General features: G+C 46.5%; 1 protein-coding gene across 2 annotated transcripts in view; it reads left to right on the forward strand.

Moving 5' to 3' along the window:
* TNFAIP8L3 (tumor necrosis factor, alpha-induced protein 8-like 3) overlaps nt 1-15,842 on the forward strand; it is a 39,277-nt gene that overhangs the window by 14,959 nt on the left and 8,476 nt on the right. Inside the window, exon 2 of one of the 2 annotated variants that reach the window (XM_005863935.2) lies at nt 5,818-6,104. The exons of the other annotated variant lie outside the window; for it this stretch is intronic. Coding sequence (XP_005863997.1) covers nt 6,092-6,104 — 13 coding nt within the window. The 5' untranslated portion in view covers nt 5,818-6,091. The remainder of the gene's footprint in view (nt 1-5,817; nt 6,105-15,842) is intronic. 2 annotated transcript variants of the gene reach the window in all.

Raw genomic sequence — 15,842 nt, forward strand, 5'->3', positions numbered from 1 at the left:
TCTACATACCACACACACACAACTATTAAAACTACTAACTTAACTCAGGAGGGAGGTCAGAGATGGTGAGACTCATGGGTGGGTGAAGAAGTCAGGTTCCAACCATCCTTGGGTTTTTGTTTGTTTCATTTTTGTTAAAAAAAAGAAAAAAAAAACTTCTCCTCCACATAAAAATAGCTCTGTCAAATGGTCATAACCCAATGAGAGGAGCTGAAGTCTAAGCAAAGTCTGAAGATGGGTGAAGGTTGCTGGTAATTAGGGGCCAAGACTGTCATACAGGCAAGAGGGAGAGCAGGCAAGGATTAAGCACAGCTGGTCAGGTGACCCGGAGGTCGGGTCAGTGGCAGAGAAGCCAGAGGGGCAGAGGGCTGGAGGACAGGACCATTCTCTCGAGAGTCACTGGCCTGCAGCGGGTCTGCCACTCATGCCTGTGCTAGTCTTCTTGGGTCTCTCCACCTGGAAGGTAGCTCTTCTTAACCTTAAAGAGGCCAAAACTTAGAAATGCTGGCTCCAAAGCAAGGGGCCTACTGACCTCTCACCCCAGAAGCAAGTCCTGACTTCTCCACTTCCGTCCTGTCTCCCTGGCCCCAGATCTGCCTCATCCTTGATGCTCCCTTTCCTTGCAGCCCCTTGGACCAGGTGCTCCTCTCCACTTACTCTGCCTCTGGCCTCCCACCCACCCACAAGCCCTCCTAGGCAATAGAGGGACTAAGGTAGTGGAAACTCCAAGGCCTGTGGCCATGACTGGAGACTGGTCATGAAGCAAAGATCTTAAAAGCTTCCAGAGAGAAACCCAGGCCTTTAGGAATGTACTAGTTTTCTAAATAGCAACACCAAGAGCTAAACAACAAGTGGCACGGTGCCTTCGAATTCTCCAGGTGAATGATTTCTGACATAGAGTTCTGAATCCAGTCAAAGCATCAATCAAGTGTGCGGGTGGAATAAAGTCATTGTAAGACATGTTAGGTCTCAACATGTTCCAGTCCTTAGGCAGCTGCGAGATCAGGAGTCAGCCAGCTGAGGCTCCCCCAGGCCAAGTCCAACCTGCTACCTATATTTTATAACCCACAAACTAAGAGCATTTTTATTTTTATTTTAATGGTTACATTTTAAATCTTCTATAATAAAAGTGTAATATGCTAATTAGACCGGACAACCTTCTGGACAAAGCCAGGGCTGCGAGGGAAGCCCGGGTCCCGGGTGCCAGAGGGAAGCTGGCACCGGCAGCCGGGGGAAGGAAGGTCTACTCTTGCATGAATTTTGTGCATCAGGCCTCTAGAAGTTATATAAATACCTGGATCTGTTTTGCTTTTGGCCCTTTATTCTCTAGCCCTTCGAGGTGGTTTGCTGGCATCTGTGCTAGACAAAATGGCCCACTGAAATGGGGAATAAGTGAAGAAAGAGGAAGCCATGAGAGCCAAGACACAGGAGGTGGGCCCAGGAGCGGAGGGACAAGTTTGCAGGGAGAGCTGGGAGGACAGCCCGGAGCAGGCTTAGAGGGAAGCACACCCAGACACGAGCCAGGGCAGAGCGCTCCCAGAGGAGTCTCCAAGAAAGAAAGGTGAAGTGGACCGTTAGTTGATGAGTTTGAAACAATTGAGAAGAACTTCATATATTCTGCTAGGAACTTTGGGAGTGCATTAGTGACGGATAGAAAACTAACCAAAACAAGGCAGTGTTTAACTCTGGGAAAACAAGATGAATATGAAAGGAAGTGCAGTCATGGAAGTGATGGAATGTCCATGACTCAGCTATGAATGGTATCTAAATTACAGGAAGTTTGATGTAAAATAGAACCAAATGGGAAGGTAGAAATAAATGGAGAAGAGATTTAAATCCTCACCTTTCATAATAGGAAGTTAAAAGCAACTAAAATCAGGAACTAACAGTATCAGTTTGTAATTTAAATATAGAAAGGTAAATGTAGAAAAGCCCGTTCTTACGAAGGAGTAGCACCATCAAAGCCAGCTCTCAGCCCAGCGGAATACAGAATGGAAGCTGGAGTAGAGAGAGGAGTGAGGAAACAGACTATCGTCCGGGTGAGAAATGAGGAGAGTCTGTTCTAAGGTGGTGTCAGTGAGGCAGAGAAAGGCAGAGGCATTTGAAGATACCAAAGAAGCTCAGTCGACAATGTGATGCACCATCAGATGTGGGAGGTGAGGGTGAAAAAGAAGGCAAGGATGGCCCCCAGGTTCTTGTCTGGACTCTTGGCAGGCAGCCGAGCCACTTATACTACAAGGAGGAGGGCTGCAAAGGGTTGGAGAAAGGAGATGAGTCACGTTTTGAACTTGTGGAGGGGGGTGGGTCTGTCGGACCCTAGTATAGAGAGGCCTGGTAAGCAGTAGTATATGTGGGGCTGGGCCTCAGGAGAGACTCCTGGGCTGGGGATGTGGCAGGAAGGGAGCAGCACCGGGACAAGGGGTGACATCTCACTCGGGGAGAGTCCGTGGCAAGAGAGAAGAGAGCCCTGAGTGAACGCAGGAGAACACCAGACCTCAGGCATGGACAGAGGCCAAGGAGCCCTGGAGAGGCTGAGAAGGACCAAGGGGTGGCGTGGTCAGGAAAGCAGAGACCGACTGAGGTCCCCTGCCACAGAGGTCAGGTAGGCCTAGGGCTGAGGGGAGTGTCAGGGTGCCACTGGCCTTACACAGTCGTTTGTATGTTGCAGAATAGCCTATAGATCCCTCCACTCACATCCTGTGACAACAAAAATGTCCTTCCATGTGTCCAAAAACTCCTCAGGGACAACTAGAGGCCACGGGATGAAGTTGGTGAGAGCAGTTGCCATTGAGTTTGGGGTGAAGCCAGGGAAGGAGACCACAGCTCCTCTGTCCCACCCCTACCCCCTACCCTGGCCATCCTCCCTCAGGCCTCCCCTCTCGGCAACCCCATCCTGTCCCCCATGACATCACTTCCTGGGCTGACCATTCACTGTTGGTTTTCTGAGGTTTAAATGTATTATTGAGCTCCTACTATGTGCCAGGGATACCACAGTAGATACGGCAGTCCAGTCCCCCCCTCCCCCCCACCCCGGGGAGCTTGCAGGGAACAAACAAGTACAGCCCGTGGGAAGTACTGGAATAGGCCATGTGGGGGGTCAAGGAAGGGAGGAGGGACACTTGGATCTGGGGAGAAGATGCACAGAGACTGGAGAAAGGTGAGGCACTTTCTCTTTGGGGCAGAGAGGTGGGACGAGAGGGATGTGTGAGGCCCTGGGATTTTGGACACAACTCCCATGCCAGGTGCAGCAGCACAGGGCAGCCCGCTGGAGCTGGCAGTCTGCAGCGTGGTCTGGGCCCTGAAACTAGCCCAGGAGGCCTTGGGGAGAGTCTGCTAACCCCTGCTCTGTGGAGAGCACAGGCTGATGTCTCACAGAGCCTGTCGAGGCCCCATGAAATCAGGGGAGGGAGAGGCATTTTGGAGGGAAGCCACAGAAAGGGAAAGCTGGAGGCTCTGAGGTTAGTGCCCCAGGAGCTTCAGAGGGAGAGAAAGGCAGGAGCCATTCCTCTGGGGGAGCACCACAGTGGCAGACCCGGGGGGAGCCAGCTACGTGGATGGAGAGGAGCCCGAGACAGGAGGGAACACTAATAAGCCGTTGGCTCACGTCTCATATATGCCAGCGTTGTTTTCTTTATGGATTTAAAAACTCAATTTCTGACTCTGAAGAAGTTACTATTATACTGAGACAATAAAAGAAATTAGAATCATCTAGTTCAGTTCCCTCGTTAAGCACACCGAGAAACCAGGAAGGTGAAAACTTGAGTGCAAAGCACACGCTGAGTGCACTGTGGAGTCAGGCTCTCACCTCCATGCCCTGCTGCCACCCCAGATGGCTAGAGACAGGACCGGGATCCGCTCTCCAGTTTTCCACTTGGGGTCTGCCCTGTATTTGGGGAGGGACTCTGTGGCCCCAGCGCTGGCATCCTGACTCCACAGGACAGCCACTGTCAGTATCTTGGAGTGACCATATCCAGTGACTTCATTTGAAACTTTTTGGTGGCACTATCTCATATTACCATGAAATGTAATTTTATTTGGAGACTAGAGGCCTGGTGCAGGGGATTCGTGCACTCGGGAGGGTCCCTCAGCCCAGCCCGCGTCTTCTTGCAGTCCGGAAGCCCTCGGGGGATGTCCGACTGACATCCTTAGCGGTGCCGCAGAGGTGGGAGAGGCTCTCACCATTGCCGCTACACTCGCCAGCCGTGAGCCATGAGCCATGAGCCCGGGTTCTGGCTGAGCGGCACTCCCCCTGTGGGAGTGCACTGACCACCAGGGGGCAGCTTCTGCATTGAGCATCTGCCCCCTGGTGGTTAGTACATGTCATAGCAACCAGTCTTTCCACTGTTCGATCGATTTGCATATTACCCTTTTATTATATAGGACTAGGGGCTCAGTGCATGAATTCATGCACCTTGAAAGGTACTGTGGGCTGTGAGGCTGTGGTGGGCATAGGGGCGGGTCTCAGCCCATCCTCCATCCTCCACACCCCCGCCTAGCCCCTCCCACCATGGCCCCTGACGCTGTCTGCCAGCAGCCTCGCTCCCGCCACAGCCACTCCCACACACTGACAGCGCTAGCCCCGCTCACACCCACTGATGGTGTGGAGCAATTGGGGCCAGCACCAGCAGTGGGTGCGAGTGGGGCCAGCGCCATCAGTGGGTGCGAGCAGCGGCTGCTGCCCTGATTCCCCCTCAGGAGCAGGGGGAGGTGGAGAAGCCCTCAGGGATGATCAGGGCCAGCAGCGGCCGCTTGCACCTGCTGACGGCGCCAATGATTGGGGCCAGCAGCGGGTGCGAGTGCCGGGCAGGACCACGGCGTGCAGGAGCAAAGAATTTTCAGTAACCACCAGAGGCTCGCCCCGATGACAGCGACCAGTGCCCCACCTTTGTCTGGCGCCCCGTTCACCTGCTCTACCATCCTGCCACGGCCAATGACCACCATGTTCCACGCTCTGCTGCCAAAGCCCGTCATGTTCCACGCATGCTCCCTGGTGGTCAGCACATGTCATAGCAACCAGTTGTTCAGTTGTTCCACCATTTGGTCTATTTGCATATTAGGGTTTTATATATAGATATTTACTGCCTTTGAGACAAGTATGGGGAAAGTATAATTTAGAAAGGAAGCCTCAGAGAAAGATGCATTTCTGAGTAACGTCCAGGAAGACAGGTCCCCACAGCCAGTTTGGCTCTTCTTGAGGGATGTGACTGGGACCTCCGGGCTCAGGGTGGTTCCGTCAGAGTAGGGACCCCGCTGAGCGCTGGAGCCCAACCTCAGACCTTGCAGGTGCCCACCTCCCATCTGCAAGCTGGCTAGATACCGACCGTGGCATCGTGGATATCCAAAATGAGGCTTGATTCATGTCTCAGATCTCAAACTCATGAACAAAAAAAAACAATTGCAACAGAATATACGTAAGGGGTATTATAAGTGATATATTACGTGTTCTTTTCCTGCTGCTCCACTTTCAAGTTGACTGAAATCCAAAAATGTCATTGCACAAAATTGATATTTCACTAAAAGAAGTTGAGTAGAACATTGAGCGAGGCACGGTGCTGTCTGCCAAATCGTCTCCCATCCTGAAGTACCTTCTGGTTTCTTCTCCCTCGTGTGTTCTGACCTCTCTAGGACAGCTAGCCATTTATCTTTTCCTTTTTCTTTTAAAGCTGAAGGTTAATGCATTACTATCTTTATCTAACTCCAGCACTTTCCAGAAGCCTCTGTTTTTAAGCTGAAATACACATTGTCTCAGGCCATATTTTATTTTCCAATAAAGACTAGAATTTGTTCCATTTTGTTCCCTGCTTTTTAACATTTTAGGTTTTACACCTGCACTCCAAAAATGAAGATTTCCAAAGACTGACATTTTTATGGCATCGATCTATTTACTGATTTCACATATTACCAAGTTGGCGTCCTCCCCCAGTTCTGGATTCAGCATCCCACTGCTGTCCTTGTTAGCAGCCTGGTGGCCTAAGCCTGGATTTGTGGGCGCCTGCTGTGGTGAACAGTTTGAGCACTAACAGCAGAGAGAGAGGATCACCAGAGGGACAGACGTGGCCTGTGCTATTCGGATCCCCAACAGCTCCTGAGTATGAAAATAGCTGGTGAGCGTGAGTGAGGAGGCTCTGGGGGTGGCAGGAGGGGTGGGGGCTGCCGTCACGGAGGGATTGAGCACGGAGGGTGTGGCGGTGATGCATCCAGTGCCCCAGATGCTGCTGCTGCTGCTTGTAGGAGTGCAGACAGGCAGCCCCACGGGGCCAGGAAGGAGGCTCCATGTGAAAGACAAGGGCTGGACCTGGTGCTGAGTTCAAACGGTATGTGAATGCCTTCAGTTCAGCCCGCACTCATGAATGCACACCTCATTCCAGGGAACTCCCTAAACAGATAGAATCTGGGCCTTCAAGGATGAGGAAGGACATGCTAAATCATGCATTCAGCCATTCATTTAACACACATTTATTGCACAACTTCTACATGGCAATCACTGCCCAAACTGAGAGCATACACCAGGCCTCTGAGCATTAGTGAAAGAGTGTCTGTGAATATTAAAGCATAAATGCCTGGGAGAATGTTTGGAAAAATACAGACATGCTAACCATGGTGCATGGTGGGATTGTGGGGGACTCATTTTCTTCCTTTAGCTCATCTGTCTTTTCTGACTTTCTCAGTGCTCATGTAGCATTTTTTGTAAGTAAATGATTGAAGAAAAAATATTTTGAGAAATAGCTCCTCGGTCTCTCCTCTCAAAATACAACAAGATGAACATTATGCCAGTGATGGTGTTTATCACTTTATTCCTGAGAATGATCTCCCATTCAGACAGACTGCCTACTTTGTGGATGCTCTAGGGAAAGAAAGGAGAAAGCTAGAGAGCTTAAAATAGTTGTTAAACCAAAAATTGAAACTTTTTGTTGTTTTAGGGGATTATCGCTCTTCCACACATGAATAAACATTACCGAAACTGATTCTCCACTCTCAGATTGCACACTAATCACAAGAGGCTTTGTGGGCAAGTTTTACTAAACCTTCAGGAAACAGTTAACCTTCATCTTACACAGTCTCAGAGAACAGAAAAAGAGAGCTACTTGATCCATTGTATGAGGATAGTTTACTCTGACATCAAAATCAGACAAGGACTGTACTAGGAAAAAGTTATAGACCCATCTCACCTTTTGTCATATTTACAATATGCTAAATACCATATTTGATAATAGAATCCTTCAGTATATTAAATATATATGCATCATGAGCAAGTACAGCTTATCTTTGAAAAGCAAAGATGACTTTGATCAAAGGGTCTTTTAATAATTGGTTAAATTCACTTATTAAAAGGGATAAACCATATGATCATCTCAGTGGGTACAAAGAAAGTGTTTGATAAAATTAGACATATATTCCTACCTTGAAACAAAGCCTTAGCAAAACAGGAACAGAAGAAAGATTCCTTAACTGGATAAGTGATATCCATCAAAAACCCACATCAGATATCATATGGTGGAAAGATTTTAGAGATAATTCTATTAAAGTCAGGAACAAGACAGGGATGCCAAATAACATACTTACTATTCAGCATTGTACTGGAGGTTCCCACCAGTTCAATAAGGCAAGAAAAAGAAATAGGAGGTAGCAAAAAACAATCATTTTGTACAGGCAATGTAGTTGTTCACATAAAAAAAATCCAAGATGCCCTAACTGGTTTGGCTCAGTGGATAGAGCATCAGCCTGTGGACTGAAAGGTCCCAGGTTCGATTCCGGTCAAGGGCATGTACCTTGGTTGCAGGCAAATCCCCAGTTGAGGGTGTGCAGAAGGCAGCTGATCGATGTTTCTCTCTCATCGATGTTTCTAACTCTCTATCCCTCTCCCTTCCTCTCTGTAAAAAATCAATAAAATATATTTTTAAAAAAAGAAAAAAGTAATTCTTAATAGTGCTCCAATGCTCTTTAAAAAAAAATCCAAGATGTGCTACATAAAATCTATTAGAATTAATAACAGAACTCAGCAGAATCTCTGAATTGGAGATAAATATACAGGAATCAGTTGGGTTCCTATATATCCTTAATAACCACTTAGAAACTATAATAGAAAAAAATTACACTTATAGTAACAACCAAAACTATATGGTACCTAGAAGTAAATCTAATGAAAGATATGCAATAGCTTTGTGGAAATAACTGTAAAACATTATTGAAGGACACAGAAGATCCAACTAAATGAAGAGATACATCATGTTGGATGGGAGGCTTAATATAAAGATTCCAGTTTACCCCATATTAATACAGGGTATTCATGGCATTTGGTCAAATGATCCTAAAATTCATATGAAAAAGGCAAGAATAGTCAAGATAATTTCTAAGAAGAACAAAATGAGAACTTCCCTATGGCTTATCAAGGTTTATTATGAGTATAGTAATTTTATAGCAATCAAGACAGTGTGATATTGGTACTGAAGTAGATATTGCTCAATGGAACAGAGTAAAAAACTCAGACCCATGAATTATTTAAACTTGATAAACAAAAGATGGCCTAAGACAGTGGTCGGCAAACTCATTAGTCAACAGAGCCAAATATCAACAGTACAATGATTGAAATTTCTTTTGAGAGCCAAATATTTTAAACTTAAACTATATAGGTAGGTACATTGTTATTAACTTAATTAGGGTGCTCCTAAGGCTTAGGAAGAGCCACACTCAAGGGGCCAAAGAGCCGCATGTGGCTCACGAGCCGCAGTTTGCCGACCATGGGCCTAAGAGATCAGCAGCAGAAGGATGAACTATTCAATAAATTGAGTAAATTGTGAGAAGAAAAAGGTACCTCATACAATATGCACAAGTAAATTCCAGGTGGATTAAAGACCTAAATGTGAAAAGCAAAACCTTAAGATTTGGGGGAAATATGTTAAGACTCACTTATCACCTAATGGCAGGAATGGATTTTTTAAAACACAATGCAGCCCTAGCTGGTTTGGCTCAGTGGATAAAGTGCTGGCCTGCAGACTGAAGGGTCCTGGGTTCAATTCCGGTCAAGGGCACATGCCCAGTTGCAGGCTCAATCCCCAGTAGAGGGCATGCAGGAGGCAGCCAATCAATGATTCTCTCTCATCATTGATGTTTCCATCTCTGTCTCTCCCTCTCCCTTCCTCTCTGAAATCAATCCTATATAATAAAAACCTAATATGCAAATCGACCAAAGGGCAGAACAACCGATGGAATGACCAGTCACTATGACACACTGACCACCAGGGGGCAGATGCTCAACGCAGGAGCTGACCCCAGCCTGCAGGCCCCAGGCCAGCCAAGGCAGGTGCCAGTGCCCCCCACCACCACCACCCCCAATCACCCCACTGTTGCCCCACAGATTGGCTCTTATTGCCGGCCAGGCCTAGGGACCCTACCCATACAAGAATTTCATGCATCAGGCCTCTCACTGGCGGCAGGGGGCAAGCCAGCGAGTGGGTGGTGCCAGGCCGGCCAAGGAGGGTGCCAGCAGGGCGCCCCTGATTGCCCCGCTGGTCACCCCACAGATCTGCCCTGATCACCAGCCAGGCCTAGGGACCCTACCCTTGCATGAATTTTGTGCACTGGGACTCTAGTAAAAATATTTTTTTAAAAAACACAATGCAAAATTATCACTAACTATAAAGGAAAATACTGATAAATGTGACTATGTTAAAAATTTTAATTTCTGTAAGTTAAAAGATAATTCTATAGCCTGAGAGGCAATAGTGTGATCAGCAGAGGATTAGCATCCATAAGGTATTAAAAGCTCTGACAAATTAGCCAGGAAAAGACATACAATCAAGTTGGGAGGGAATAAAAATGAGTAAATTATATGAATGAGCAACTCACAGATAAAAGACCTGAATGTTCATACACAGAAAATATATTGAATCTTACCAGGAATCAAAGAAGTTTATATTAAAACAAGATACCATTTTGTACTTATCAGATTGGCAAAATATTGAAAGGTGGACTATTTGAAGTGTTGATGAGGAAGTGGAACTGTGGGAAGTCATACATTGCTGCTGGGAGTGAAAATTAGTGCAATCTCGCTGGAAAGCAATTGGCAACCTCTCTGGTACAGGACCTGGCAGTTGCATTCTAGGTACACTGTTGTGTATGCGCACAAAGACACGTCTGTGGGCCTTTTTCTTGCAGAAAGTGGAAGGAGTTTAAATGTCCATCAACAGGAAACATGGTTATATAGCATGTTCATATAAACAACTAAATGACTAAATTCGATAAATCTAGAAAGCATGATGTTGAATGAAGAGTTGCAAAAGATTCTGTAGTATGACACCTTATCCAAAATTTAAGAACACTGAGCAATATAATGTGGATGATGCATACTCATGGGCAAAAGTATAAAAACATAGATGAGACAAAGACACATCAACTTCTGAAATTCAATTCAACCTGGGGAGATAGAAGGGAAAGAGAGGGAGTTGAAAACAAAGAGGGCTTTGCCTCACTCTGTCTCTGAGGACAAAATGTTAAGATTTGTTCCAACTGGGGGGTGGCCACCCAAGTAGAGTTTGTTACATTATTTTCTGTTTTGCCTATAAATTTGAAATGCATCTGAGGAAAAACACCTGCTCCATCTCCATTTTAAAGTGAACAATAATTCAAAAACCATTTAAAATGATTGATGTTTATCACCTCATGAATGGCCGTTCAGTGTGGGGGGATTAAAGCACAGGGTTCTGGGGCAGTCTGCCTGGGTCTGATCTAGCTCTGCCACTCTGAAATGGTAGCTTAAACACGCTACGTAGTCTCTCTTGGCTGTGGTTTCCTTGGATTTAAATGCTGCTGATGGTAATGCTATTTAGTGCCTACTCATAGAGCTGCTGCAAGGATATGATGAGTTATTGTTCACACATAGGTGGACTCTGTTACTGTTATGCCTGAATGTGACTTACCTCACTCTGTCTCTGAGGACAAAATGTTAAGATTTGTTCCAACTGGGTGGAGAGACACTAGTTATTTGTTAGATACAAAAAGAGTGGGGGAGGAGTGAATAAGTATTGTTTAATATATATATCCTATATAATAAAAGCCTAATATACTAAGGGTCCGGTCGTCCATTCAACCAATCAAAGCGTAATATGCTAATGATATGCTAAGGCCGCTCAACCGCTCACTATGATGTGCACTGACCACCAGGGAGCAGACAGTCGACTGGTCTACCAGTCGCTATGATGTGCACTGACCACCAGGGGGCAGATGCTCAGACCGGTAGGTTAGCTTGCTGTTGGGGTCCAGCCAATTGGGACTGAGTGAGATGGACCGGACATGCCCTAGAGCCCTCCCACGGTCCCTCCCCAGCTGGGCAACCTCCCATGTTCCTCCCTGGCCCTGATCATGCACTGGTGGGGTCCCTTGGCCTGGCCCGCACCCTCTCACAACCCGGGACACCTCAGGGGATGTTGGAGAGCCAGTTTTGGCCCAATCCCACAGCCCAGGCTGAGGGACCCCACTGGCGCATGACTTCGTGCACTGGGCCTCTAGTGTGTGTGTGTGTGTGTGTGTGTGTGTGTGTGTGTTTTTAATTTCAGAGAGGAAGGGAAAGGGAGAGATAGAAACATCAATGATGAGAGAATCATTCAACAGCTGCCTCCTGCATGCCTCCCACTGGGGATAGAGTCTGAAACCCGGGCATGTGCCCTGACCGGGAATAGAGTCTGAAACCCGGGCATGTGCCCTGACCGGGAATAGAAATATGACCTCCTATTTCATAGGTCAACGCTCAACCACTGTGCCACACTGGCCGGGCATTAAGTGTTTAAAGAAATCGTGTAAGTAGATGTTTTTAGTGATGGTTGCTCTTCTACTGCAGTGAGACAAAAATATCTCTCAGATCTCCAAAATTAACCTGTTGAGTTGGAGATGATTCACCCGCCGGTGAATTCACAGTTAGCTCTCATAAGTAAAATTATCACTCATTCACTTTTCAGAGCCATCTGTATAATCAATATGAAGAACAAAATCAATATGTACCTCTGTTGAAATACATAAAATTCCCTGTAAAAATGAAAGCTTCATGTAACTTGATGAATATGTGGTATTATTCCATTGTGTAGTAAGACTGGCTTTTTGTATTTAAAAAAACAGGATGAAATCTAAATCTCCTTGTTAGATGGGGATTTAATTGAGGCCTATCTAATGTCTCAAATAAGTGAGAAATCACAGTCACTAGGGAGCCAAGGACAATTTTCTGAAAGCAGATGCATGAAAGCAAAGATTGCAGGCTTTGTCTGGCGCTGATTGGAACTACAGCTCTGCTACTTACTAGCCTCTTAGCTTTGAGTGAATTACTTAAATCTGCTGTGCCTCAGTTTCCTCATCTATAAAACGGAACTCACAGTCCCTCTCTTGCAGAACTCTTGTGAGGATCCAATACATGGTATACACTACCTTGGGCACAGAATCTGTGCTCAGAAGTTAACATTATCTCTGATGTGGTTATTATTCATTAAGTTACAGATTCCTTTGTGCTGGTGGATGGGTGGATTGGTGGAAAACTAAGACAAGATGAGATAAGGAGCTAGTAGGGTTTACAGCTGCCCCTGCCAATGTTTCTTTCTTTTTTTTTAGTTTTTTATTTTATATTTTTTATCATATATTTTATTGTTGATAGTATTACAAATATCTCCCATTTCACCTGAAACAGTAAGTTATTTCAAGGCCCAGGAATTTATTTTTGCAATAAAAAAACAACAACGTGATCTTCATCTTGAAGATGGTGAAATGCTGCTTTTAACTTGTAATTATCTAATTCAAGGTATTGCAATGATCTGAACCTGCTTTCCTATAAGGAGCGCCCGGTTTGACTACCATTGCTTTTGTATATCCTTGCTCAGCACCCTAAAATATCCAATACAGCCAAGAAATTTCATCATGCATGGTCCCCCCAAAACACTTAATCCTCTCTCCAGACCCCTGGATAAATGAATTTCTGTGCCTGCTCCCAGGCCTGAGCCAAAGGCAAGATTTCAGGGACACCCAAGCCCAAGCTGGAGGAGGGACGACTGGCCATGTGGCAGAGGAAGTGGAGACTGGCTAATGCCACACCCCCTCTCTGCATTCAGTTGTCTCTGGCAACTCAGTCCTTTCTCCCTCCATCCACCAACTGCCAACCCTCTGTACCCAAGCCTGCCTTTCACTTCCAACCCTTATTTTTAAATAATTCATTCTCTTGGTGAGGGGAAAGGGATGGTTTGGTGGTGGACCACACAGGGGAGAGAGACTGCCTAGGAAAGGTAAAGTGTAGCTCTGACACAGTGATCTACAGTGATGCCCAGCAAGCTGTGAACAGAGAGTAGCTTACACCATCGAAATAGATATTTGCATTATCCCTCAGGATCCCTACTTGGCTAATTATTTAGGGAAGAAGGGTCTTTTCACCATGTCTTGCTTTTATGGGAAGGGACAGGGTTTGGATGGGAAAATGGGAAGCTCAGGGTAGGACAAGTTTAGTTGGAGGTGCCCACTACACAGCCTTGTGCGGCCCACATGTCCCCCCTTTCCCAGGCCCCCCAAACGCAGCATGCTCAGGACTGGAGAAGTCATCTTCCCCCCACATTCCCAGATGCCTGTTGCCTTTGGGGGTGCCTTAATGACCCCCACCCCTCCGGTCTCCCAAGCTGGGAGAAGCACCAGCCTCATCCTTGATTCATCGCTCTTCCCCAATAGTCTGCTGAGGCTCATTGCCTGCCCAGCACCCACAGGACAGGCCAGCATCAGAATCCCCATTCGTTTATCTGTCTTGCTTATTGCCATGGCTGCCTACTGCCTCTGGGAATGTCTCAAGGCAAGTCAAAGTGTTTGAAATCCATATTTCAAATCATCTTATTTGAACTTTTGAAACTTTTATGGCCCATTTCTTGTCAGATCTGATTAGATCATTACTTTTACCTTATAAGCGGGGTGCGGAAAAGTGCTTGTGCTGAGGATAGACGTCCGCTCCGCCATGTTCTTGCTGTTCACTTGTGTTGCCACGATCAGCAGAACATCTTCAGTCCTCAGTTGTGTTTCTTGCAGGAATCTTTAAAAATCACTGGTACATTTTGTGAGTTAGTTTAGTTAGAACTAAATAACATAATCAGTGAGTCTGTTTAACCAAGCACACATACACATATGCCGAAATAATTCAAAATTGCGGGAAGGGAACAAACAAGTGAGGGATCCACTACCCACTGCCCCGGTGAGGGTTCCCTTAGGATACCACATACCAGTGGGAAAGGCACCAGAGGTTATATCTCGGTCCTTGAGCTCGGCTAAGAAAGGAATTCAGAGCCAAGGAACTCAAATACTAGCAAAAGTTTATGTAGAAAGTCACGGGTAGAAGTGACTCAGGAAATGAGTTACTGAGGCAAAAGAAGGGCCGTTGGAGCTTAGGAGAAAGAAAGCAAAGGTACACACCTTGAGGGAAGAAAGGGGGAGAAAGGCATTAGAGAGAGAGAGAGAGAGAGAGAGAGAGAGAGGGAGAGCCGCCTGAGGAAGGAAGAGGGGGGGAAAGGCACGGGCATGCTCACCAGAGAGAGAGTGCAATGCACTTGCTGGTCCTTTGCTTTAAGGCAGTGGTTCTCAACCTTGGCTGCACATTAGAATCACCTGGGAATCTTTTTAAAATCCTGATTTCTGGGCCTCATCCTCCGGAAATTCTGGGGTTTTTTGTTATGGGGTGGGGCCACAACAGTAGTAACAAAGGAACAGAATTTCCGGAGGATGAGGCCCAGAAATCAAGATTTTAAAAAGATTCCCAGGTGATTCTAATGTGCAGCCAAGGTTGAGAACCACTGCTCTAAGGGGTTTTATCTGTTTCCAAAGGCGAGGATTTCAGGGGAGGTCTCGGGAGGATCTCAATAGAATATTCATCAGCTTTTTCAGGTGTGTCCTTTCAGGGTCATGGTCTCTACAGGTTGATCGGCATTCAGGTAGGAGGCCATTAGTCAGTGCAGCTGGTCCTGAGGCAGCCACGGTGTCTGTTTTGTCTGGTTTTGTTGCTTTTCTGGGCCTGGAGCTGAAACACAACTGAGGCCTGGATATTATCTCTAGTTTGACCAAAACTCTGTCTCTGTGGTCAACAGACCCAAGGCTTTGTTCCTGAGATTACTTGATGTGGGTCAGAGCCTCATTATCTTGAGGGCTTAATGCTTAGGGGAGTGGTCCTGCAAGGGCTTGTATGGGAGTCATCTGAAGCTATTCGCTGGCCCCCTTGTTCCTCCTCTAAGGGGGTCTGCCACATGACTAGGGACATGCCATGGGAGGAAAGGTCACCTTGGGGGGTGAAGTCCCACCCAACAATACTTGCCCTCCCAGTTTTACCCATAGGCACCTGGGGCTTCCCACCCTGGTGACCTTCCCTACCTGGCTTATTGTTTCTACTCTGCTCATGTGTGTCTAATTGCCTACTCCAAGCCCTAGGGTCAGCCTGTATGTTAAATATTAGAAAAGCTTAATTTAGCCCATTAGAGAGCAAGGAAACAGAATAGAGGTTCTAATGTTTTCATTGTGCACACCCACTAATGGTGCCTGGTACAGGCTGCTGCCCTCCGAGTCATGGCAACCCCATCCACAGGACCAGGGCTGCTTGCTTCTTATTGCAAGTGGTGGAAATTTGGGGACCTCAGGAAGGTAGGGTAGGGGCCAAACCTAAGAAGGCCTCAAGAATGTGCTGGATTAATCCTCTAGTCAGAAAAATCCATTTCCTAACCCCCCCAGGCCATCTAAATTGTACTGTGATGCCTTTTAAAGTATCCCAAAATACCTTTCTTAATGCCTTAAAAATGCCATCTCATTCAAGTATGAAAGGGAATTTTTCATGAGCTTCTCAGCTTTGATCA

Source organism: Myotis brandtii, unplaced genomic scaffold (genome assembly GCF_000412655.1).
Source record: "Myotis brandtii unplaced genomic scaffold, ASM41265v1 scaffold182, whole genome shotgun sequence".
NCBI lineage: Eukaryota > Metazoa > Chordata > Mammalia > Chiroptera > Vespertilionidae > Myotis > Myotis brandtii.